This window comes from Mastomys coucha, unplaced genomic scaffold (assembly GCF_008632895.1).
Source record: "Mastomys coucha isolate ucsf_1 unplaced genomic scaffold, UCSF_Mcou_1 pScaffold21, whole genome shotgun sequence".
Taxonomy (NCBI): Eukaryota; Metazoa; Chordata; class Mammalia; order Rodentia; family Muridae; genus Mastomys; species Mastomys coucha.
This window is the reverse complement of record NW_022196904.1, coordinates 81,903,219-81,929,565: the sequence shown is the minus strand read 5'-3', so window position 1 is coordinate 81,929,565 and position 26,347 is coordinate 81,903,219. Positions and strand designations below refer to the sequence as shown.

The window sequence follows — 26,347 nt, the reverse complement described above, 5'->3', positions numbered from 1 at the left end:
ACATCCTGGATGTAAGACTCAGCTTGCCAGATCTTACATTTAGTGCATTGGCCGGGAACTGTCCTCAAGGGACCAATGACTAGAGATTGGAGGATTGCTCGAGCAGGTACCACGATTGTTTTTGCTTGTATCTGTTTAAACATCCATCTGACTTTTTGAATCCTTGACTCCTTGAATCTCTGCGGCCGCAAGGAAGTTTGGTTTCGGTTTGCAGTTAATTGGTGGTTGTTGACCAGAGGTAGTCTTGTGCGGTGAGTAGTTGTGCCTTAACGTCGCAGACTACGGGAGTCCTGGAGTATGTGCCAGACTCTGTCTGGGAAGTAGAATCTGAGAGGGTTCGACTTCATCTGGGGATGGCAGCAAGGAAGCCACTACTGAGTTCTTTTGTTTCTTGTTTTTGGCGCTCATGGCAGGGGCGCCTTGGTCTATCAATTTCTGTCATTTTATTTGCATGTGGACTTGGACTGACGATATTTTTGGACAGCATGGGGCAAACTGTGTCTACCCCCTTGAGTTTGACTCTTAAACATTGGGCAGAAGTTAGGTCTAGAGCCTATATTATCTCAGTAGAAGTGAAAAGGTATAAATGGAAGACTCTTTGTGCCTCAAAGTGGCCTTCCTTCGAGGTCAAGTGGCCAGCCAATGGCTCTTTCTCTTGGACCCCTATTCAATTAGTCAAACCCTGGGTCTTTGGGGTAGGCCCTGGGAGTTACCCAGACCAGATCCTGTATATCCTGGTCTGGAAAAATTTTGTGTGTAACCCTCTCTGCTGGATTCGTCTGTGGGTGTCTGTCCTCATTGTACAAGACCAAAACAAAAAGAATGTCCTCTTGGACACTAGGGCTGACCTCCTCCTCTTGGACCCCACTCCTCCCTACCCTCCCATTGAGAAGGTCCAGCCACGTGACCCCTGGCAACATTGGCTGCAGTTGGCTGCGGGTCCTTTGGCCCCACCAGAGGAGTAGAGAGGTGCAGAGGCTTCTCCTTCAGAACTGGAGGGACCTGCTCATGGGACCCGCAGCAAGAAAGGAACAGTCCCTGACCAAACCAGCATTTTTGCCCCTCTGGGCCTATGACCCCCCTCATCCCATGAACAGGGACACCAGCCCTGTGGCTGATTTGTACAACTGGAAGACCCACAACCCATCCTTCTCTGAGAACCCTCAGAGCCTGACTAACCTCATTGAATCCCTCCTCTTTTCCCATCAGCCCACCTGTGATGATTGTCAGCAATTGTTACAGGTTCTGTTCACCACTAAGGAGAAACAGCATATCCTCCTCGAGGCCAGGAAGAATGTCCCTGGGGCAGATGGGCAACCCTCCCTTCTACCAGTAGATATTGATTCGAGTTTTCCGCTGACCAGATCAGACTGGGACTTCAATACGCCTGAAGGTAGAGACACCTGAAAGTTTTATGCCATTCTCTGTTGGCAGGTCTCAGTGGGACGGTGAGATACCCCACTAATTTGACTAAGGTAAGAGAGGTGGTCCAGGGTCCAAGTGAGTCTCCCTCAGCTTTCTTTGAGATGCTCATGGAGGCTTTCCACCAGTTCACTCCTTATGATCCCAGCAGTGAAGAACAAAGGGCTACTGCTACGGTTGCTTTTATCGACCAGTCAAGCCAAGACAACAGGAAGAAGTTGCAGAAGCTAGATGGGTTGCAAGATAAGTCTTTGAGAGAGTTAGTACAGGTGGCTGAGAAAGTATTTCATAACCAGGAGACAGAAGAAGAAAAAGAAGATGGGGAGCAGAAAGAGCAGGAAGCTAGAGAATTAAGAAGAGAAAAGAGACAGGAAAGGAATCTTTATAGAATCTTGGCCACAGTAGTTAAAGAGATGAGGGAACCTAGTAAGATAGTACCTGGCAAACAAAGAGAACCCCTAGTCAAGGATCAGTGCACTTACTGTAAAGAAAAGGGGCACTGAGCGAGAGATTGCCCCAAAAAGAAGAAAAAGAGGCCCTATGTGTCAGACAGAAAGCCAGAGGGGCCTAAAGTGCCGGTCATTCAAGAGGACAGTGACAGTGAATAGAGGGGACAGGGTTCAGATCCCCTCCCCAAACCCAGGGTAACCCTTACTGTAGAGGGGAAGCCCACTCAGTTTCTGGTGGACATAGGGGTACAGCATTCGGTCCTCTTACAATCAGATGGGCCAATTTCCAAAAAGAAGTCCTGGGAACAATATTCATGGACTACCCAAAGAACAGTGGACCTAGGTGTGGGCCAGGTATCCCATCATTCATTGTCATCCCAGAATGCTCTTGCCCCTTGTTAGGTAGAGATCTCTCATTAAGATGGGAGCACAAATCCATTTCTTCCCAGTAGGACGCCAGGTCAGGGGCCAACAAGGAGAACCCATCCAGGTGCTGACTATGAAATTAGAAGATGAGTACCAACTCTTTGAGAATAAGGATTGCAGGCCTGAAGATATAAATTGGTGGTTACAGAACTTCCCACAGGCTTGGGCTGAGACAGCAGGAATGGGGAAAGCTAAGAACCAGCCTCCGGTCCATGTAGACCTAAAGGCCCAGGCCAGCCCAGCTACTGTTCGCCAGTATCCTATGTCCAAAGAAGCCCAAGATGGGATCCGGCCCCACATCCTACGCCTCCTCCAACTGGCGATCTTATGGAGGTACCAGTCCGCATGGAATACTCCCCTCCTCCCAGTATGAAAGCTGGGGTCCAATGACTATTGACCTGTCCAGGACCTCAGAGAAGTGAACAAATGGGTGTCTGACCTCCATCCACCCTACGGTTCCTAACCCATATAACCTGTTGAGTTCCTTGCCTCCCTCTAGGATCTGGTATACTGTACTGGACCTCAAAAATGCCTTCTTCTACCTATCACTGACCCTTAAGAGTCAAGAGTACTTTGCCTTTGAATGGAAAGACCCCGAGTCGGGTATAACGGGCCAGCTCATGTGGACCTGTTTGCCTCAGGGTGTCAAGAACTCCCCCACTATTTTCGATGAAGCTCTACACCAAGACCTTCTGAACATCCAATCCCCAGTTAACTCTTTTGCTGTATGTAGACGAGCTTCTTCTGACTGCATCCAGCAAAGAACTGTGTTTGGAAGGGACCAAAGTCTTCTCATGGAACTGGGAGAGTTAGGCTACGGCGCCTCAGCCAAGAAAGTCCAAAATGTCAGTTACCTGGGGTACTTGCTCAGGGAGGGGAAGAGATGTCTGTCAGATGCCAGAAAAGAAACTATTTCACATCCCACAGCCCATGAGTCAGAAACAGGTTAGAGAGTTCCTGAGCACGGCAGGCTTCTGTCACCTATGAGTACCTGTGTTCGCCTAGATGGCATCCCCTCTCTATCCTCTCACCAAGAATAAGCAGCTTTTTGTTTGTGTGTGTGGTGGGGGGAAGAACAAAGGGCTTTTGACACCATCAAAACAGCCCTCATGTCAGCCCCAGCCCTGGGGCTCCCTGATATAACTAAGCCATTCCACCTGTATGTGGCAGAAAACAAGGGCATAGCAAAAGGGGTCCTGACCCAAAAACTGGGACAATGGAAGAGACCAGTGGCATACCACTCAAAACAATTAGACCCTGTGGTCTCCAGGTGGCCTGCCTGTCTGGCTGTGGTTGCAGTGTTGGTTATAGATGCTGATAAGTTAACTTTGGGACAAGACCTGGTAATATCAGCTCCACAGTGTAGTCTGCCAGCTCCCCCACCCCCATCAATGGCTCACTAATGCCCAAATGACCCATTATCAGACCTTGCTGCTCAACTCTGATAGGATCACGTTTGCACCTCCCATGGGCCTAAATCCAGCCACCCTTCTTCCAGACCCTGACCTAGAGCCTCCCATCCATGACTGTCAGCAAGTGCTCACTGAGGCACATGGCTGGTGCAAAGACCTGTCTGACTGGCTCTTGGCTGACGCAGAAGAGACTTGGTTCACAGATGGGAGCAGTTACCTAGAAGAGGGGAAGAGGTATGGCTGGGGTGGATGGGTAATAGGTTGTATGGGCACAGACTTTGCCAGAGGGAACCTCTGCTCTGAAAGCTGAGCTCATCGCTCTCACAAAAGCTCTTGAACTAGGAGAAGACAAAAAGATCAACATCTACACAGATAGTAGGTATGCCTTCACTACAGCCCATATCCATGGCACCATCTACCCTCAGTGAGGACTACTGACCTCAGGAAGAAAAGAAATCAAGAACAAACCTGAGATTCTGGCATTACTAGAAACTTTGTAAAAACCAGCAAAAGTGAGTATTATTCACTGTCCGGGCCACCAAAAGGGTGATTCCTTTATAACTCGAGGAAATAATTTGGCAGACCAAGAAGCTAAGGAGACATCCTCTAGAACGACTCCAGTGATGGTGGCCAGAGAGCCCGAATTGCCTGAACTTAAGTTCCAGTACTCTACTGAAGACCTGGCAGTCATCTCAAGGGACGCTGAGAATCGTTTTGATCAGAGAAAGGGGATCTGGATGACCCCATCAGGTAAAAGAATACTACTACGAGAAAAGGCAAAGACAATGATAAAACAAATGCACTAATGGACCCATCTAGGGGTAAGCAAGTTAACACAAACTGCCTTGAGGTCTAAGTATCATATTCCAGGACTAAAGCATCTAGTAGAGCAGGTGGTTCACAACTGTGTACTCTGTCAGAAGGTAAACGCTTGCAGAAACAGAATTGACCCCAGTAAGCGGTACCGAGGGGACCAGCCAGGAGTCTACTGGGAAATAGACTTCACGGAGATAAAACCAGGTAAATATAGCTACAAATATCTTCTAGTTTTCATAGATACCATCTCAGGATGGGTAGAAGCTTTCCCTACCAAGCAAGAGACCACAACAGGAGTGGTCAAGAAGATACTAGAAGAAATTTTCCCCCAATTTGGATAATGACCCTGCTTTCATTGCCAAGGTAAGTCAGGGATTGGCCAAGTATTTAGAACTCGATTAGAATCTTCATTGCATTTATAGACCTTAGAGCTCAGGACAGGTAGAGAGGACTAACAGAACTCTAAAAGAGGCCTTGATGAAATTGGCCACAGAGACTGGCACAAACTGGGTGGTGCTCCTTCCTCTGGCCCTGTTCAGGGTCAAAAATACCCCTTCCTGCTTCAGTTTAACTCCCTTTGAGATCCTATGTGGGACCCCCAGCACCTGTAACTCTACTAGGGGATGTTATGGAGCCAACCTGTCAAGTAATAATGATTTGTATGACAGATTAAAAGGGTTGCAGGTGGTACAGAAAGAAGTTTTGTCACAGCTGGCAGTGGCCTACAAGCCAGGGACCCATGAGACATCGAATCAGTTCCAGGTCTGAGATACAGTCTATGTACTACGACACTGAGCCCAGACACTTGAGCCTTGCTGGAAAGGACCATACCTAGTGCTGCTGACCACCCTGACAGCCGTCAAGGTAGATGGAATAGCTGCCTGGATCCACGCATCCCACATGAAGGCAGCAACTCTGGCAGAAGAAAAGGACAAAGCTCAAGACTAGACAGTTCAGATTACTGAGAACCCTTTAAAATTAAAAGTCACCAGGAGAACCGAAGATGAGACTCCTCCTCCTGACAATGGTACTGTATCTTAGTTCCTTTCCCTTGGACCCATCCAGTGCCACCAGCCACATAACTCAATCTGGATGGTAATAAATGGATCAGGAGACATAGCATGGAACATGTCTAGGGTTACTATGACCAACCAGTGGTGGCCGGACTTGTTCCCTGACATCAGCAAACTGGCTGTTGGGGCTAAGGGCTAGGACCCAGAGGGACACTCAGATCAAAAGGTTCCCTGGACCTGTAGGTCAGATGAATGGACACATCAGAGACATGCATGGGGAGGTTGCTGTAATGGCCACTGGAGGAGTATGCTCCAGAAGCAAGAATTCCCTGGTTACCATCGGGATAGATCCCTCAATCCTAAGTGCAGAGGTAAGCTTGATTTCTATTGCAAAAGTTGCGGGTGTGAGACTTCGGGACAGGCATCTTGGAATCCTACTTCAAGTTGGAACTATATCAAAGTACCCGCTAATTATCCTCTCCTAGGCTGGGACAAGGAACCCTCAGTGGAAGAGTGCAAATGGAACTGGTGTCACCCACTCTGTGTTACTTTCACTGAGAAGGGAAAAGGGGCTACAGATTGGATGAAAGGATATGTGTGGGGCCTCAGATTCTATCTCGACTATTACGATAAAGGGTTAATATTCACCGTTAAATTACGGGAAGAGGCTCTTTATACCTCCCTTGGCCCCAACTCAGTTCTAAATTCTGTCAGATCCCAACCTAAACCCCAGACGCCCCTGCTACTCCTGGGCCATCAAAAATGGTCACAACCACAGTGGCCATGCCTCCTATGGTGTTCACCACTGAGCCCCTAAAAGAAGGCTTCCACTTACCTAATTTAGTTGAAGAGGCTCTTAAAGTTCTTAATGCTACCAACCCCAAGGCTACAGAATCATGTTGGCTGTGTTATGATGTGGCTCCCCCCTATTATGAAGGCATAGCATTTGTAGGAGCTGTCAATCAGACAAGAAATATCAGTGTAGGTGGCAACAGCTGCAAAATATCAGATTTACAAAGTCACTGGACAGGAATTATGTATAGGAAACTTTCCCCACTCACAGAAGTCCCTCTGTAATCTAACCTTGCCTATCCCTCTTGGTGGGGGATACCTCTTGCCACCTTTTGAGGGGTGGTGGGCTTGTTCCTTGGGACTCACCCCTTGTGTCAATCTGCAAGTCCTGAGAGATACCCAGGACTTCTATGTCCTGGTACAGTTAGTCCCTAGACTTATTTACCACCCTTATGAGGAGCTTTTGTCCCATTGGGATATAGGGCTGCCGAGGGCCAAGAGAGAGCCCATCAGCATCACACTCTCCATTTTGTTAGGACTAGAGCTAGGGGCACCAAGTGCTGCCATAGGAGCCTCCAATTTGGCCATACATGATCAAAACTTTAAAGGTTTACAGGCTGCCATATCCAAGAACTAGAAAATTCCATTTCAAAGCTTCATGAGTCTTTAACCTCCCTGTCGGAGGTGGTACTCCAGAATAGGAGAGGCCTTGATCTCCTGTTTCTCCAGCAAGGGGGACTTTGTGGAGCCCTTAAAGAAGAATGCTGCTTTTACATAGACCATTCAGGAGTAATAAAAGGGTTAGAGTAATAAAAGGGTTAGAGAAGGACTGGCAAAAAGAAAGAGAGAAAGAGAACAGCACCAGGGGTGGTTTGAATCAAGGTTCAATTCTTCCCCCTGGCTCACTACTTTGATTTCAGCCATTACAGGGCCATTTGATTTTATTGCTTTTGCTGACTTTTGGACCTTGCATTTTAAATTGCTTGCTTACTTTCATTAGAGAGCATATATTAGTACAGTACAAATTATGATGTTAAGGAACAATATCAGGAAGTGAGCCAAGATGAGATACAGCAGTATAATGCATAATCTCAGGATTGAGATGTTCCCAAGGAAAAGGGGAGAATGTAAGAATTGAGTAAACATGGATATCTCAGAAAAACACCAGGAGGGCAGGAATTTCCATTAAGATTAAAGTCAGGGAGCTTCAAAAGAATTTATTGAATAACATCTGTCCCCAGGAGATGCCCCAATCACAGGGAATAACACCCACCCAGTTCCAGGAAACTGCCCAACTGCAGTGTGGGGGGCGGGGCAGCTCTCTCACCACCCCTTCTGTATGCCAAAGGTATCTCCTTACCTGGAGCACAAAGAACAATGGACACAAAGAACGATGGGCTCCACCGATGAGAGATAACCAACTCATGCTGTAAACCAAAACCTATATTCTGAAAAAGTATAAAGAGTGTATGCTTTTGTTCTTCAGGGTCTCCTCTGGTCCAATTATGGAGTGACCCCAGTATGCTGAATCATTAAACCTCTTGCTTATTGCATCGATCAATCTTCTACTCTGTATCTCTGTGAGTGGGACATCCTGGATGTAAGACTCTGTTCTCTGGATCTTACAACATTCCTTAGGAAACCACATACCCAGATACTTTTGTAGAAATGACATAAGTATCAGAGAACAAATCAATGCTATTTCTTCACTGCCTGACATGTGAAACCCATTCTTCAGATACACGGTGTTGTCTCTGCTCACTCCTTTTCATTGCATTCTCATAGTGATGTGTGACCCTGACATTGACAAGGGTGGAGTAAGAGGCCACAGGAAGGCCTCCTATGGCTTATGTGGAAGTTCTATAGAAAGTTCTAGGTCACACTAACACACTCTAAACAAAATGTACTCACTCTGAGGTTTCAATTCCAGGAAAGATGGAATAAACAACTTCCACCCTGTTTCTCCCACTATAAAACCATGGGAAACCATCAAGGTAGGAAAGAATGCATAGCAGGAGGTGGGGTAAAGAAGAAAGAGCACCAGGCTAGCAGTTAGTGTCATTCACATCTAACAGTTCCTGCCTGGATCCAGGAACATCGTGCCCTTCCTGAATTTTCCCAAGTCATTAATTCATGGTCCCATCTCTTCCTTTTCTCTCTTTCTTTTCCTTTCTGCTCCTTTACTTTTAGAAGTAAGCAGTGACGTGGAGAGCAACAGAAAAATGTATCGTGCTGTGGCTTGAGGGCCATCTCATAGAGAGCATATGGGAAGCCCCACTTCCCTTCTTGTCCTCCTACTCTTTAGCACATATATTATTATCAAAACAAAAGTTAAAAAGTGATAGAAGATGTGGAGAAAATCGCCTCCATATTGTTGGTGGGAATATAAATTAGTGCAGCCATCATGGAAAATAATGAGTTTTCTTCAGAAAGTAAAAAATAGAGCCACATATGCCTGTGATCTCACTGCTAGATACATACCCAAAAGATCCACACTCATGTCCACTATAGTAGTACTCTGAAATCAACCTAAAGTGTCACCAATGGATGAATGAAGAAAGAAAATGTGCAATGCTTTCCAGATAATTTTTAAAAGAAAATTCCATCATTTGAGAGAATATAGGTCTACCTGGAGGACATTTATTCTAAGAGAAGAAAGTCAGGTACAAAAAAAGCTAAATATTGACAGATCTCACTTTTGTATGAAATCTATATTGAATTCTTTAAAATACAGAATGGAATAGTGATTACCAAGGTTTGTGAAAATATGGAGAGAGGTGGAAAGACATTGATCCAAATGGAGATACCATGTCCCCAGTTCTATTAAGCTGCATACTGGTTTTTAGCAGTTATTTTCCCTTTTATTAAACATAGGTTCTTTTCTCATACAATATCATTTGGACAGTTTTCTGTTCTTCTACTCCTCCTACTTTCTCCCCACCCCATCTCCTATCTAGATCTACTCTGTCTCTTTTTAGAAAAGAGCAAGCTTCTAGGAAACAAGAACAAAACACAACAAGGTAACATGTAAGATGAAATGAAAAGTGTCATACTGAAGTTGGACAAGACAAGTCAACAGGAAAATAAAAGAGCCCCAAGGACTCAGTGACTCTCCTGTTTATGTACTCAGGAGTCCCATAAATGTATTAGACTGAAAGGTATAGAAAGAGGACCTGGTACAGACCCATGTAGGCCCTAGGCATGCTGCCTCAGTCTCTGAGTTTCTATGAGCTTTTCTCAGTTGTTCCCCCAGTTTTCACTGCTCCCTCTGTCTCCCCTACTCCTTCTACCTCCCTGTCCACAAGGTTCCCTGATCTCTGACAGGAGGAATTTGATGGAGACATCTCTTGTAGAGCTGTGTATGCCAAACTCTCTCTCTCCCTCCCTCCCTCTCTCTCTCTGCATAATGTCTTGCTGTGGGCAACATAAGAAGCCTCTCTGATGATACTAAATAAAGTTCTGATCTATGAGTATTGCAGGATATCATTAGGAGTCATTTTACTGTCCTTTTTTTTTAAGATCAGTAGTATTTGGCTTTACACTAGGGTTCTTGACTATCCAGATCCCAAGCCTTGGTCACCGAGCAGTGTCAAGTATGGGTTTCATCTCCTGGAGTGAGCCTTAAATCAGTTGGTTTACTCCCAGAGTGTTTGTACCATTGCCTTGGAATATTTTGCAAGCAAGATAGATTATAGTTGATCAAAGGTTTTGCTTTGGGGTTGGTGTTTTTATTTTTTTGGTAGGATACAGAGTGCCTTTCTATATCATAGACACTAGAACATGGGGTTGAAGAAGGTTCTATGTGGCAAATTGTGACTATGTTATTATGTCTTGAACTTTTCTTACAGGGTAGCTTCCATTCTCACCACAGAAAAATTTCTGAGGTGATGCAAATGTTAATTAGCTTGATTTAATATTTTTTATGATGCACATATATACAAAATATCATGTTAGAGCATTAGTTCCAAATACAGACTTCAGATGATAGGTGATACAAGTCAGTGTAAGTTAGTCAGTTGTAAGATGCCACTACTCTATTGGAGTATGCTGATCCTGAGAAAAGCTTGTGTCTAGGCAAAGGGTCCGAGGTCTTAAAGTACCTTCTGCTCAGTTGTGCCGGGAACCAAAAAAATCTTCTCTAAAAGTTAAGGTGATACATGATGAGGTTTTTGTGCTTGGCTTGCTTCTCCTAGAATAAATATCTTCCAGGTAGATCCACATTGTCTCAAATATGAAGCTTTTTTTAGAAACAAAACTGAAAGTATTTTGAAAGTTTGTTAAAAGCATATGAAAAATTCCAAATCCATGAACTAAGAAGTTAGTTTTACACCATAATATAAAATAGATTCCATGTATAAGATAAATATACATGCATATATGTATATATAATATATATGTATAATACATACGTATGTGCACATATAATTTCTTACAGCTATTTTTGATATACAACTGAAACTCAGGTGTCTTGCCCGATTAACCACTTAGACAGCTATGCTAAAGGAGTAGCAAGTGAAAGGAGAAACATGGAGTAACCTCTGATTGGCTATGTGGCTAGGCATTATGTTTGACGAAGGAAGTATCCATCCATCTCAATTCTGGCTATGTGGCTATACATTCTGCTTGACCAAGGAAGTATCCATCTATCTCAATTTCATCTTTATTAGCCAACTGCTCTGAGTGTCTCATCTGCCTGTCAAGGGAACAGAGCTCATAGACCTCCTGAAAAAAGTTCAAGGTATGGGCATCTAAAGAGCCCAAACATGGTCTTCCTTTCTGTATCCAGATGGAGATAAGGTGGAAACCAGACAAGGGGTCCTTGTGGAGCTTAAGTAGCATATCTAAAACTCTGTCCTCACATATACATTTCTGTCAATATACATAGTTCTATCAACAACTTCACACAAAATCTAAAGGCATAAACCAAATGCTTACACATTATTTATGCAGTATAAGAGGAGCACCCTCAAGCCCAACGATCAATAACATCCAGGACCTTGTCAGTACAGCCTTTACTCCCAAGTTTCTGTCAGCATTCTAGTTTTCTCAGATCTCACCAGAGTTCACCATTAAGTTATCCCATAGCATTCTAGGTTTTCCTGGGCCTCTCCAAATTCTTTCAATGAGATAATTCTTAAGATCTCTAAATCCATTATTTAGCTGTACTCACAGAAATTACCCACTTCTCAGCACCAATTTTTCTGTTAGCTTTCCATTTTGTAACAAAATCCTCTGGATAAGCAACTTATAAGGAGAAATGTGTATTTTTGTCTCATAATTTCAGGGGTTTTGTTGCAGACTATTGTGCTCTGTAAGGCACAGCATATCATAGAACAGAATATGCACCAAAATAAGAATACTTAGCTAATTATGGCAAGAAACAAAGGAGGCAAAGAGAGAGCCAGAGCCTCGACATCCCTTCAAGGTAATATCCTCATTAACTTGATTTTCTTCCACTAGATCACAATTTCCAAAAATTCCATTACTTCCTGTTGGAAGAACAAAGTACCAAGGCTTTAACAAAGGCATCTCTGATGTGTTCAAAACTTGAAACCATGGTAAAAATGTTGTGAGAAACTACCAAGAAAAGCTATATGAGAAGAGAATGAGATTCAGGAGTCATCTCCGGGAGTGGTTGCTGAATTTAAACTGTGGGATTGGAAAGAAGAATTGGAGAAGGAGGAAGAGTAGAAAGAGCTAGATGTGTGAGGATGTGCTTGGGAAACTTAGAGATATCAAACCTTTGTGGAAAAGGAGCATGGAGCCCATACTGTTCCTAGCATCAACAGCAAACAGAATGTATCTTTCTGGCCTGGGAGCAATATATCTGTGTTCATTCCTGCCTTTCCCTTGTCTCCCTCCTTATGACTATTTCTTCTTTTATGTTACTGGTACACAGTCCTGAGGTCACTCCATCTATATCACCTATGAAGCAGTGGCCTCTAGTTTCCCATGCAGCCTCCTCTCATTCCATCTCTGTCTCCAGACACTTTTAATGATAAGAATCATTATTTCTCATCTTAATTCTTTTCATCTCTGGCTCTCTAACATAACAGAGGGTTAAAGGATGGAACCTGGACAAAATTGCACAAATATAGTATTTGGGAGTCTGGGTAAAGTTTATAATTCAACATTTTTCATGGGACTGTTAGCCCAGGACTACAGGTGTGTAGGGGATGTATGCACATGTATCTACATACACAAGGATGCAAGAGTATATGTGATGAGGGTAGGAGACTCCCTCAGGTAATGATAACAAATCACAAGACTTAAAATCTCAAGAAAGTATATAAGAATATCAAAAGTAGATGTGTGCTCTCATTTTCACATCCCTTAGTGATAAAAATATTCCGAATCCTATCTCATCATCTTTCCCATCGTACCACCTTGGAATTGTCTCAACAGAGTTGTCTGTCTCTCTAATCTCAAATACCTGAGATCCAGTGTGAACCATCTTCCCTGACAACAAAGACAGAGTTTCACCTGAAAAAGTGTTGTTTCTCAAATCCTGCAGTTACACTTTTCAAATGCTCCCCCAACTTCCTATTCTCTCTCTCTTCCTCTCTCTTTTCTCCCCCCCTCTCTCTCCACTCCTCTATGTTCACAACGCTAGAACTGAATGGCTCCTTAAGTCTTGTTCAAAAAATACCCTGTTTGCTCCTAATCCTGCTTGCTGCTAGTACAGGTCTACCCCTCCCCCTATTTCCAATATCACTAACATTTTTTTATTCTATGTGAGTGTTCAAGTCAAAGAATAAGGATCCATCATTTATTCACTTTCAGACATTGGAAAGGCAAGATGACTGGCCGTTTGTCTACACGTACCCTGCCTTCACTTTTGCCTACACACACCTGCCCTTGTTCTTTCCTGGCTTCATATCTCTTCTCTTTTTCTTTTTTCAGTAGTGTCTCAAATCATGTGTCCATATGAACCTGTTGGATGATGAATCAGACCTACCCTGCTTCCTTTATCCAGCCTAGTACATGTGGAGAACCTGGCACCTTCTACTGTCCTAGGTGGTATACCTAGGTGGTACACCAAGGTGGTACACCTGGACAAGCATGGAAGATAAACTTGAAGTCATGAAGGAATATTCAGGGAGAGTAACACTTGCGAAAGATGTCATCTACAAAGGAATCATGGTTCTCAAGATACTCAGTGTCCAGCCATCCTCTTATAAAGGCCTGTATCACTTTGGATTCCAATATGACTCCTTCTATAATTACACATTGATTGAGCCAAAAGAGGTAAGTAAGGGCCTAGCCTTCTGCCTAATGTGGAATGTTAGTTACTTTTCTATTGCTGAGATAAAACACAATGGCCAAGGAACCTTATTTAATTAGGCTTTAATATGAGAACAATGATTACTTGGTAAACAAAAGCAGTTTCCTTTTGAACATGTAAAATTAGGATAACATTAAAGATGAGAAAGTAGGAAGACTGGCTGCCAACTTTAACTTTTATAGTAGAGAGGAAAAATAAGAGAATAATTGTTAACTGATAACTGGAAACAGGCATTTATATTTGATTTATTCTTTTATTAATAAATCAAAAAATTAATAAGAAGGGATACAGAATTTTATCTGAAGACAGGACCTTGGGAGGCCGAGGCTGGCCTCCTACTCACTATGATGCTATGACTGATCCTCCTTCTTATACCTTTTGGGTACTAGGACTACAGACCTACACTACCATAGAGTGCTGAGGGTTAAAGCTCACAGAGATCCACCTGTCTCTGAGTCCTGAGTGTTTATAATAAAGGTGTGCATAACACTCCTAGCTAGCAACATTTTTGGATTTAAATAAGTGAACTTACAATCAAGAAGGAAGAAGAGAAAGAAAATATATAGAAAACCAAAAAAAATCTTTGCATATTAAGCCTGCAACTAAAATTTTAGATACAGTAGTGTTGGCATAATGTCATCATGCATTGTGTAAAGATTATCCTTGTATTATTCAAATGCTTTCTGGGGACAAGCCCAACATTTAGGTAGACTGAGGCAGGCATCAATGGGTTGCATTGCAGGCTGTGGGGGCAAAAATTGCAATTGCAGCAGCAAAAGTAGCTTATCTTTGGTAAATTTTCTTTCTTTGATTCTTTGCTACTCTATGACCAAAAGCCACTGGCTTCTGGTAATTTAACTCCTACTGTTAGCAGAGGGCATTAAGAAGAATAGTTAGTCGCTTGGGCTGTTTTCTCTTTGAATCTCTGTTCTCCCAATGATCAGGCAAGAGGCTCAGAGTTCTTTAACTCTTAGTGAGCCAGAGAGAAAGAAGAAGAAAAGAAAAAAAGAAAGAAAAAAACAGAGACATACATACATACTGGATGAAGCTGAAGAAAGCTGAGTCAGCATTTTATTGTGGTCCTTAGTATAAAAACTAATTATCCCAGAAATTTATCACATGGTTCTCCATACATAGCAAGTTCAAGTCAATAATAGTTCATGTCATAAATGAACAAGACTTAAGGAATAACAGCAGAATTGTTGACATGCCTTTCCATTAAGACTAGTATCTCACTAAACATTGACTATGTTTTAGACCCATAGGTTCATTATACGTTTAAAGCAATAATTTTTGTGTCACAAGTTAACATGGTTTTGTCAAGAGACAAGTCATCTACCTTGTGTCTTATTAGTTTTGAAGTTTTGTATAGACAAACCAGTCAATATTTTATTTTCTGTCCTTACACCTATAATAAATTATCCATTCTCAGTATATGACCGTTAGGTACTAGATAATGGTCTCATACCTAACCTAATAGAAATGTTTTACTTGATCATAAATTTGTTCCAAGCCTGCTTTCTTTTCCTTAGTGCAATTAGCTTGTGGCACAAGAAGGTTTACAGAGTTCTAATTGAAGCTTTAATTCTATAGGCGGCTTGAAATTACTTGTATCAATTTGGGAATTCTATAAAACCATTATCAGTAATTATGAAATCATTGATTTATCTACACAGTATTACTATATGAAAATACATCTTTATATTGATTCCTCAGGAAATTCTGCTAATGCCCAGGAATATTAGGCTATGTAATTGTGACAAGAAAGGCATATCAGCAGCGAGAGGAAATTCTGGGGTGAACTTTGTAAGGAACATCTCAGAGATCCCTCATTCCAGGCCATAAAAAACAGTGGGAGATCTCTAGAAAATTCATTTGCATGCCTTGGACTTCCCTAAATGGCTTCTGACAAATGCCGATTTCTCTTCCCAATATTCAGTTGCAATCTGAACATGGCATTGTAAGGCTTATTCAAAAAATCTCCTGTCTCAATGTTGTATAAACATTGCTCCCCATTTATTCTCTGATTTGTCAGTAAAATCTGACCAGCCAATGACTGAGCAGAGGAGAGAATGGGCCTGGACTTCCCATTCCATCTAGTGGAAAGGTAGAGAGATAGAGAAAGAGGATTTACCATGAGGTGAAGGACCAAGAGCCACCATGAGAAGGTGCATGGAACACAGAGGATAGATCAGTATTAAAATGCAAGTATCTCGGGGATATTGGCTGGGAAGTAGTTAGATTATTTTAGAGGGTTAGAATAGGTTAAAAACTGCTTGGTTGTTGTGTTGTAAAGCTTGTTTAAATAAGTCTAATAGTCTCAGTCTCAATTATTTGAGAGCTAGCTGGCTTAGAGGAAAAATCTGACACTTTTAAATTTATACTAAAACAATAGATACTTGTTCCCCTTGTTTTTCTCTCAGATGACACATGAGGTCGGCTTGTTAGGGGTGAGACTTTTATCATCATCACTCATTCATGAACCACTTTATCATCAATCCTATATTTACCCTTTCACTGCCTATAACAGTCATATCTTCAAAACAGAAATGGCATCTCAAAGCCCCTGACAAGTATACCAATTATGTTCTGAATGGACAATGTCCTATGATAGCTGGGCTTTTGGTTTTGAATCCATGAGTTTCTACTAAGCAAATAGTATGTAAAAGGTAGAAGGATAATTAACAGATGGTAGACACATAGAAACAAGATATGGTAAAACGTCATAAAGTCAGTTGCTTAGAACATCCAGCAGCATTAATTGAGGATGTCTTGCTATAACTGTCTTGTTGGGGTTCCCGGTAGACTCCTGGGAAGACCCTCTCTATGAATGAGCTGCCATCTTCCATTCTCACTAAAGGTATTTTTGTTATTGTGGGGTTACCAACCATAACCTCTGTTGAAGATGGTATGTTGTCTAGCTGTTCTGGAAGGAGGGAGGCAGTGTTTTACTCTTGAGCTGTTTTGCTGTTCTCCTTTCTCCCTGAGAGTTGTGTATGTTTATTAACATCAGAATAAATTTCTCTACAGAACACATTTAAAGGTCTTTTATGTCATGAAATATGTTTGAAAAGCCAGTTTGGGAAGCAGATGGCTTAGCTGAACATTCAGGACTTGTAAGCTCCTTAAAGACAGCTCACTCACAAGTTGACTTGGAATTTTATGTGGATGACTTACCATCTTATAACCCAGGAAGGACTTGAACCTTATTAATGGGAAAGGAATATTATCCACTTCTATTTTTATGCAAATTGACCCAGCAGAATCAAAAGGAGGAATGGTGTAAGTGATGGCACTGATCTAATTATCTGCAGGCCAATATCACTTCATCCCTGAAAAGAGTCTATAGAATGGTCTGACAGAGACTCAGACACAGTCAGGAAATGATCAAGACCTTAGCAACAAGACAAAACCCTGCTCCCTCCCTGCATAAATGGCTACTTTATAAGCATTCTTTGTAATTTTCTATTGCACTCTACTATCTCCTCTAAAGAACACTTTAGCTCATTTTTAATAGAGGAACCACTGCCCTACAATCACTAGCTTGAACCATGACTTTCCAGCATATCCTTCTTGTACATAGTTCAAGCCCTGGTTGTATGGAAGGTAGAATGCAAGAACAAGACATCAATAGCTCTATCCTCAGCATCTAGTACAGCACTTCACAGACTCTCCTGCAGTCCTTGTGGTCACTGAGGCCAGCATTAGAATCGCAGTATTCACAATGAAGCAAGCAAAATCCATACACTCGTATGCATCAATTAAAATATTAAGGTATGAGTAATTTTTTAATGATATGGAAAATGAAATTTAGGGAGGTGAAGTAACTGTACTGTCTAGAAGAGGATAAAGAGGGGTTAAGATGCCTTAGATTCCCAAGTCTAAGATTCTTTATGCTGTACCAACTTCATCTGTGATACATATCAGCAAAAGGAAGCCAGGGATGTACTGGACACCTGTAATCCCAGCACTCTAGTGGTGGACACCGGAGCTGAGTCATCTCAGCTACATAAGTGAATTCGAGGCCAACCTAGATAACATAAAATCTCATCTAAAAAAAAAAAGCATATCAACAAATTGATGAAATTAGAAGTATTCTTACATGCGACATTCAGGGGTTCAGCGAGTAGAGGAGACAGAGAGTGGAATAAAAGTGAATGTGATCAAAATACATTATGAAATAATGTTATACAAAATTGTCAAAGAATAATATTTTTTTAAATGTAACATTCAAGGCAATTCAGCACTTGTATGGCTTGCCCCTTTTTGCTCTGGAGTTTCACTTCCCAATGGCATGGGAACTACTCCATCTCTAGAACCACCACCTCACTATCTGTTGCTAGCTCTAGACCCGCTTCAAATCCTTCCCTGCCTTATCCTACCTCTTATTGTCTAAGTATCCTCACTGCCAAAGAGCCTTTCTGCTGTGCCAGGCTCCATCCTTCCCTCTCAGGTTAGCTCCTTGATCACAGGTCCTCCCCAGCAACTGCTCCATTCACTTCTCCACAGCCTGACTTTACCCAAGACTAGTCAGATGGCCTTGTGGATAAAGACAGTTCCTACTTAGCCTGGCAACTGGAGTTTGATCCCCTGAACCTACACGGTGGAAAGAGAGAACAAATTTCCTCAAGTTTTCCTCTAGCCTCTATGCATGTGCTATGGCACACACATGTTTACACACAAACAAGCACAAAAATAATAAACAAATGTAAATTTCCACATGCTTTAACAGAGGCAGTATCAAGTAGATTCTTGCAGAGATCTAAATTAGAATCTATTAGATGAGTTTGGGAAGTTATTTCAGCTCTGTTAACTCCTATTTTCTATCCTTATAAAGAAGATAATATTTTGTACCAGCTGAGGAAGAGGGTACATTATATGTGTAGGGAAATAGGTAGGTGTTCTCATTACTTTTTCCATCTCCCAACAACTGCTCAAAGTCATGATTTTTTTACTTCTATTTAATAAAAAAAAAGTCCCAATTATCACTGAAGAGAAATTTTACATTCAAATGAAGTGATACCTATAGGTGTGTAATAGTATTTAAAGGATGAATAAAGGACTAAACTAATGGTTGAATGATTAGATGCACGTGTCTTTTTAGTTTTTTAGACAGGTTTTTGTGTAACCAGCCTAACCTGAAACATGCTATGTAGCTAAGGATAACCTAGAACTTCTAACTTCCCTTCCCAAGTGCTGAAATTACAGGTGTGCAGCAACATGACTAGTTTACGAAGTGCTGGGGATTGTGTCCAGGCCTTTGTGCCTACTAGTGAAACTCTCGACCAACTGAGCTTCATCCCCAGCCCAATCAAGTGACTGTGCCAAAATATTGGATGGATCTGACATAAAACCAAATCAAGGAAACATGTATTATATGCATGCTGCGAAGGTCTAAAGGGTATGCAGCAGCAAATATGATAGCATCCGTGTCCTTGTTGAACATTCAGTCTATTAACCACTCCTCTTCTTATGGATTTTGATATGCAACATACTAAGAAAATGGTGTGGAAAGTTTTAATGAGTTGATTCATTCTGCTGCTGCTTCTATAGACACTCAACATGGATATGAGTGAGGAGTCTCAATTAGTTAAAAAAAAAACCCACAGATTCATGGCCACAGTTATTTGGTGAAATGTCAAACATTCTTCAGAAATAAGCAAACAAAATTGTTTAAAAAAAAAAAAAAAGCACTGGTCCTAAATAAACAAATCTCAGAAAGATCATCCCTTACTCAACATGAGAATGAAGGGACCTTCAGGGACTCACTGTTGATAAAAAGGATGCAGCTTACCAGGGTCAAAAACCTGGACAAATGAAGTTCCAGGCTGCTTCACCTTTCTCCTGGCATCAGAGTCAGGGTAAAGCTAGACAAGCATCAACAATCATTCGAACCTACTTACACAACGACTAGAGAACAGGAGCTATGAATCAACTCACCTCTTGTAGCTGGAGATAGGAACATCTGACAGTGTGCTTTCCAACTCTCATGCAGGGATCCCGCAGCAGGTGATGTCACACAGCAGGTGGAAGCGGAGCTCCCTCTTGACAGGGGGCAGGGGTGGAGGCAGGTGGGTAAGCATGGAGACAGACAGGAAAGGAAGAGGAGGCTGCGGTTCAAAAACAGAAGGCACAACACTGAGGAGCTGGTAGTTTGATTTTCTTTCAGTATTTTATATGAGAAAACAATGGTATGAAAGAACGGACAGGGATGAATAATGACCGTCTGCCAAGATCCTTGCTAACCATGGTGATTATCTCCCAGCCAGATTCAACAGGCAGCAGACTGATAAGAGACACGTCAGTTCTCTTTATAATTTATTTGGAGCCTTCTTCCCGTCATCCCCCTATTTGTATAGAATCCAATTCATTCAAGGCTCCAAGCTAGGAGCTGATCTCTTCAATGACCATGGAAGCAGCGGTCTGCTATTGCATCAGCCTGCATCAAAACTTGTTCTGGAAGGCCCCTCTCCCATCACATCCTGGCCCTGAGCAGCTGGTTCCCAGAAGTACTGGTTGCCAACCCTCTAATGGGAAGCAAGGAAACGAAACCACTACCATTTATCACCTGTCAAAAATCCAGACTCCACTTGTCCTCAACAACACAGCCAGACACACAAAGACAACTATCAATCCAAAGATAAGTGGAACATGAAACAAAACTGAGGGCTCTGCACCCTAGTTGAAGGGAGAAGACTAGCATACAAAGTTTGTTGATATCCTTCTATATTTTTACCCAAATAGGAAGCCGGAATCTACAGGCATAGAACTCTATAGAAAACAAAAGGAATTGGCTGAGGATTTCCACTCTATACTGACTTGTGTTTTCTGGAAACCTAGCAGATGGGCTTAAGCCTTGGTTCCCTAATGTGTAGAGGCAGAATAAAAGGAATACCCACTTCAGGGCTTCTGTGAAGATGAACTAAGAAATGTGACAAACTTTCCAACTGTAAGGCACTAAATCCATGACCACTATCCACATCTATAGTCACTTAGAGTCCTATCCTGGCCGTGCTTATCATCTTACAGTCTTCTGTATGCATTCCATTCTTTGTTGTTTTGTTTGCCCAATGTAACTGAAAATCAGAAATGGCCATGCTTTCTGAGACAGCAGCCTGACCATCCCAGTAGAGAAAGGAACAAGGGGAAACATAGACCTTAAAGCAGAAAAGCTAGGGTTCAAATACTTCCTCTAGACAACTAAACAGCCTTGCTGTTATTTAGTGCCTATATCTGTGTGTCCTTATCTATTCTGTCTAACTTTTTGATAGCAACATGTAAGATACCTAGAGTTCACTGTTCTTAGGTACAAATAAAGATCAACCTGCTTTTAGAGACTCTAAGATATAACATCTATTACTTGTACTGCTAAGTATGGAGGATACAAAATCAGTATTTCATGTTGTTCAAAAGTTGAGGAGGATGAGAACTTAACATTTTCAAACAATGGTATCTCTATTCTGAATTGTCTACTTTCCTCATTGTGGTATCTTTAGGGTAAGGATTCAGGTTTTTGACTTTCACTTTATTTTTCTGATCCACCCATTTGGGTTGGGTTGGTGAGGAATAACATACATGGCCTTGTAGTTGTTTATTAATCTAATTTCTTCAGGATGCTAAGCTGGGAAGTGGGCACTTTCCCTATCTCTCAACAAACAAAGAAAATTAAATGGCAAACCAGATGGTATGAAAGCTCTGGGTTCATAGCGGATCTTTGTTTAAATATTGTGGATATTGGGACTATTCAATAAAAGATAAGCAGATTTTTTTAAAAAAAAAAAAGAATGAAATCCCATCATTTCTCAAAACATGCATGTAGCTGGAGAGCAGCATGTCAGATAAGATAATATTGGCACAGAAAGACAACTACTTCCTAATTTCACTCAAACATAAAAAAATTTTAAAGTAGCTTAGGGGTTACTGAAGCCATAGAAAATAAGAGAAAAGCAAAATGTTCAAGGCAACAAGATGAATAATGTGTTAAAATGTATCTGGGTTGGAGAGCTGGTTCAGCAGTGGAGAGCTCTGGTTGCTCTTCCAAAACACCCAGGTTCACATGCTAGGACACATATCACTTGTAACTCCAGTTATAAAGGATCTAAAACCTTCTTGGGCCTCTGAGGACACTGCATACACATGTGATGCACAGATATACATGCAGGCAGAACACTCATACACATAAAATAAAAAATAAAGAAAAACATATCATTTGGACAGTCCAAAGAGTTTTTCAGCAGTCCTTATAGAAAAATCACACATAGCACTAGCATGCTTAGTCCAAGCAACACTAACCCAAGACTCAATAAACTGTTACACACTGCCATTTGCCAGTTATAAAGATGGCCTGACTCTTTCCTTTTCCTACCAATGCTGCATTAGCTCACCTGAGAGCTGAAGTTCCTACAGATTTCATCAAAATAGACCATGCAATGAAAGCTATAATGTTAAAATTTGATAGTCTTCCTAATAAAGATTACTTAATAGAGAATGAGAGAGATGAGGAGCACCCACCTGCTCCATCCCCAGGACACCCAGCAGCTGTTAGCTTTGTTGAAGCGCTGTTAAAATCACTGCTAATACTAATGGGAGGTTACTTAATGTGCATTTCCTGTTCACAAGCAGGCGTTAAATGACAGACTCACTAATTGGTAACCACTTGCTGTCCTGAATGAAGACTCTCAAACAACCATCTGTTTTGTAATACAGTCTGAGGAAAGTCTCTCAATTGTCATCAGTACCCTTATGACAGTACTAACTATTCTGAACACTCAATTGATGGCTTGAGAAAACTACAAAATTATCATAGCTTGTTGTTTCAGCTCTTGGTGTTAGAGACTCAACTAGAGATGTTTCAAAGAGTTTTCACCTGACTCTCTGCTATCACAAGCGTCAGCAAACTTTAGATGACTATGAAACCATGTCAACCTAGGCCAAAGTGGTAGACCTTCCTTCTGTTGGCCTAGGATTTCTGTCTCCGATGCTAATGGGACAGTTGTATGATGGTTCAGGATCAAATCTTCATCTGCATGGATGGGATGCTGTCATTAGTGCAAACACCACTTCCCTGGCCATCTAAGCTCATTTTAGCTCACTCTGTCAGTCTGTAAAAAAACATGATTTTGTACTACCTCACTTGGTGTTGCAACACTAAGCCCAATAAAACGTTTTTGTCAGTGATACTTTCTTGCCCACATTAGTAGTGCAAGCTCAGCTGGTAACTCAAAGGAAGAAGAAACAGAGCCTACAGCTTGGCACCAAGGACTGAAGCAACTGAGAAAGCAATATTTGAGTACTTGACACTCCACGCTATAAAATGGCAAGGTTGCTTGCTGCTTGGCACATGAAGAAAAGACAGAAAGAGTCAATGGGCCAAGCTGCAAAATCAGCAAGGTGGCCAGCTGCATGACAGCTGAAGAGGCTGCTGAACAATGCAAGAAAACTGGTCAGGACAGGAGCAACTGGAACAATGGAAGTGAGAGACAAGGAGCTAAGGCTAAAGAAGGATGAAAAGTTGACTCTTCCTCTTTGCTGGAAGAGTCGGAGATCGATTTCATTCCCTGGCATCAAGGCTTGCAGATAGCTGAGTCTGGGAACTGAAACAGGGGCTACTGTTAAAGCTTGAGGAATCCAATACCTACATGTACCTGGGACCTACAACACTAGCTATGGGCTAGGAATTCCATAAGCTAAGGAATCTGAACGTCCTAGACCTTCACTGGATCAGTAAGCTAAGATTCCTGCTGCTCACTGTCTGCATGAGAGTTATAACAGGGAGCTCTGCAGCTCTGCCTGCTGCTGCTCTCTCCTACCTGCTACTGTCACTTACTGCAGCTGAACACTGTGGGCTCCAAGAGTTGCCAAAGACAAGCACTGGAAGAACTTTTTCTTGTCTACCCATAATTCCTATCTTGGTAGAGCAACAGCATGACAGTAGAGGGCCTGAGAACACTCAGTAGTATGTGTCATGTTTATGTATCACTTAACTCAGAAGACCTTCTGGTTGGGGACTAAGTAACGAAGGATCTGGACAAGTGCCAATGTGGGGCGGCCTTCCAGGACTTCTTCCTTCTGATTCTGGGTTTTATCACCCATATGATGGTGTATACCGTTGTGTATACTTCCATTACAGTATATGAAATAGAAGTAGGTAGAATCAAACAAAGACTCCCATCAAAACAAGAGTTCTCCCAAAGGATCAGCAAGTTCCCCTTTTCATGAAGATTGATGAGCACGTAAAGACTCTTTCAAAGTACAGGCAAAACACAGCTCTTGTTGACAAGCAGAGAAAGAAATTGATTACCTGCCAGATAAACTTTTGATTTACATATTGTATCATCTTCTTGCCCAGAATACATAGTCTTTTCTAGTTTTTTTTTTAATATTTCCCAACTTATTTATCGCCTATGATCTCATTGTAAACCAACAATTACCTTTAGCCAAATTAAGTTATTTGATAACTTTGGAAATAAATTAGTGATAAACTATTTCCCAAGACTCTGATTTTAAAAGAAACTGTACCAAGTCTGGATCACACTGTGCCAATTTAAAACAAGGCAACAGCCCAATCTAATCTGAAAAAGTTTACCAGTGTGCTAGAGAACACTACTATGTACCCTCCGCTGCATGAGAAAATGCTACTATGTACCCTCTGCTGCATGAGAGATGCTTTCCTCTGAGTCCTGTTGATTCCAGGAAAGCCACCTTGCTTAATGCTATCTACTTCTTTCTTTTCTGTTTTCTATGTACTGAAAGTGGCCATCCCATGTCATTGTAATTCACAGAATTGGTGGAAGAAGAGTCCTGTAAAACATTTTACCACTTTTATGCTGGTCCAGGTCCTTTGTCCATGGCCAGAGCTTCAAGAGTTCACTGGTTTTGATAAGGCTTTGCCTGTCCCAGCCCTCTGCAGCTTCCCAGCACTCACACAACCTCATGCCACCATCCATTGTGAGGCCACCAGGGTTATTCTCACACGCCCTGTATTCCTACTGAGGTCAGACACAAACAGGTGTCTGGGGTATCCTCAGTCTCTGAGTCCTTGACCCCATTTGCTCTATATCTACTTTCTGATGCCTTCTATCTCAAAGGGTATCTGAAATTTTTCCCGTAGCATTCCTATTCCTGGATGAATTCCAGTATTCAACAAAGCCAGCACCTACCCAGTCTTGTACATCCCCTGAGTTACTGTGTTCTAAGAGGAATCTCACTCTCCCAGGAGGATGGCACACTCTGCTGCACCTCTCTCAAGTGACTGTTGTCATATCTGCAAACTGCTCATACCATAGAGCCCAGATAAAAAGTAAAGGCTCTTCCTGCCTGTTTGGGGACCCCCTACTGCCCTCACCCTTCTGCATCAACACCCAGACTTTCATCCTGTCATCTACTGACCTCTCACTGGCTCCTTCATTTATCTTCATGCCGTATCTCACTTTTCCTTTGTCCAGTTACAATAATTTTATTGAGGTATTCAGTGGTTGGTAAGATGTTCCTCTACTCCCTGCCTTCTATGTCCCTTAACCTCCCTGCTTCTAATGATAATTTCCCACACTCCAGCCCACTGGTCATGTTACAACATCCTTTAGCCAATAATCTAAATCTTCACTTAATCTCGGTTTCAAGCATATTCCTTTGGGATCACCAGCACCTCTTAACTTTCCAGGTAGATTATCCACATCCCAACAAATTTGATCCACACAAAAATCCCTACTGCTTCTCGCCACCCCAACACTGTTTGGATAACCAAGAACTTGCTTGACTTATTTTCGTCATTGTGGCCTTGAAATCTGTAAAATAATGAATGACTTGTGTTTTGCAGGTGGTTAAAGAACTTGAATATCTTACATGTTTATTAACTATTTTTTATATCTCTTGTGGACAAATGTATCCAAGCCTTTTCCCCTTCCCCTGATTTCTTCTTTTTAGTTTTTATAGCTGTAATATTAGATAGATAGATAGATAGATAGATAGATAGATAGATAGATAGATAAAGCAGGTAGATAGATAGAAAGATAGACAGACAGACAGATAGAAAATTGCGTATTTGTTCCCAGCTTCACTATATATTTTTTCTTTAATTCTAATTTTAAAATTGTAGAGCCTCATAAAGAACATAGTCTTGGTGCTTGCTTTGGCAGCACATATACTAAAAATGGAATGATACAGAGAAGATTAGCATGGCCCCTGTGCAAGGATGACATGCAAATTCGTGAAGCGTTCCATATTTTCCTACTCTTAAAAAAAGAAATTTGATGAGGTCCACAGCAGCCCCGATGCTTTTGGTTTAAAAAAAAAAGAACATAATCTTGCTTTTTCAACAGCATTGAGAATTTTTTGTCACTTTAACTGTCATTTAGTTACAACTCAATAACATTCCTGATACATAATCTTAATTATATAGATGTGACTACAGGTGTTTTTTTCCACTAATGAATAAGAAAACACAAGAGATCCAACACTGGGAGTAACTGAGACCATCAGGACTCAGGCACATAGGAACTCCACCAGATCAGTGGCACTGGTTGCTTCCAGTCTGTCTAGACTGGTGCCCTGAGCAGACCTTGGGTGCAAACTCTGCAGCGAGTCCCATAATTCCCAGAGGAAACTGTACTCCCAGGCACTCTAATTAGCCCAGGATCACAGGATCCCAGAACCAAAAACAGCTTGACTCTGAGGAGTTCTGACACAACCAGGATCACAGGAAGGACAGGCCCCAGTTCGATTTAGCCAGGGTAG

At 41.9% G+C, this 26,347-nt stretch overlaps 1 protein-coding gene and 1 non-coding gene across 2 annotated transcripts; both read left to right on the top strand.

Moving 5' to 3' along the window:
* Positions 1 to 1,008: 1,008 nt before the first annotated feature.
* Positions 1,009 to 18,934, top strand: LOC116101293. Its single transcript, XM_031384893.1, is given in 10 exon segments — positions 1,009 to 1,414; positions 1,417 to 2,232; positions 2,235 to 2,279; positions 2,282 to 2,630; positions 2,797 to 3,156; positions 3,746 to 3,943; positions 4,647 to 4,729; positions 11,791 to 11,888; positions 13,348 to 13,578; positions 18,824 to 18,934. Coding segments are annotated over 10 exon segments (2,697 nt in total).
* A 6,799-nt stretch (positions 18,935 to 25,733) lies between these two features.
* LOC116104189 lies at positions 25,734 to 25,840 on the top strand. Its single transcript, XR_004123726.1, has one exon. It is a non-coding gene; the product is annotated as a U6 spliceosomal RNA (small nuclear RNA).
* The last annotated feature ends 507 nt before the right edge of the window (positions 25,841 to 26,347 follow it).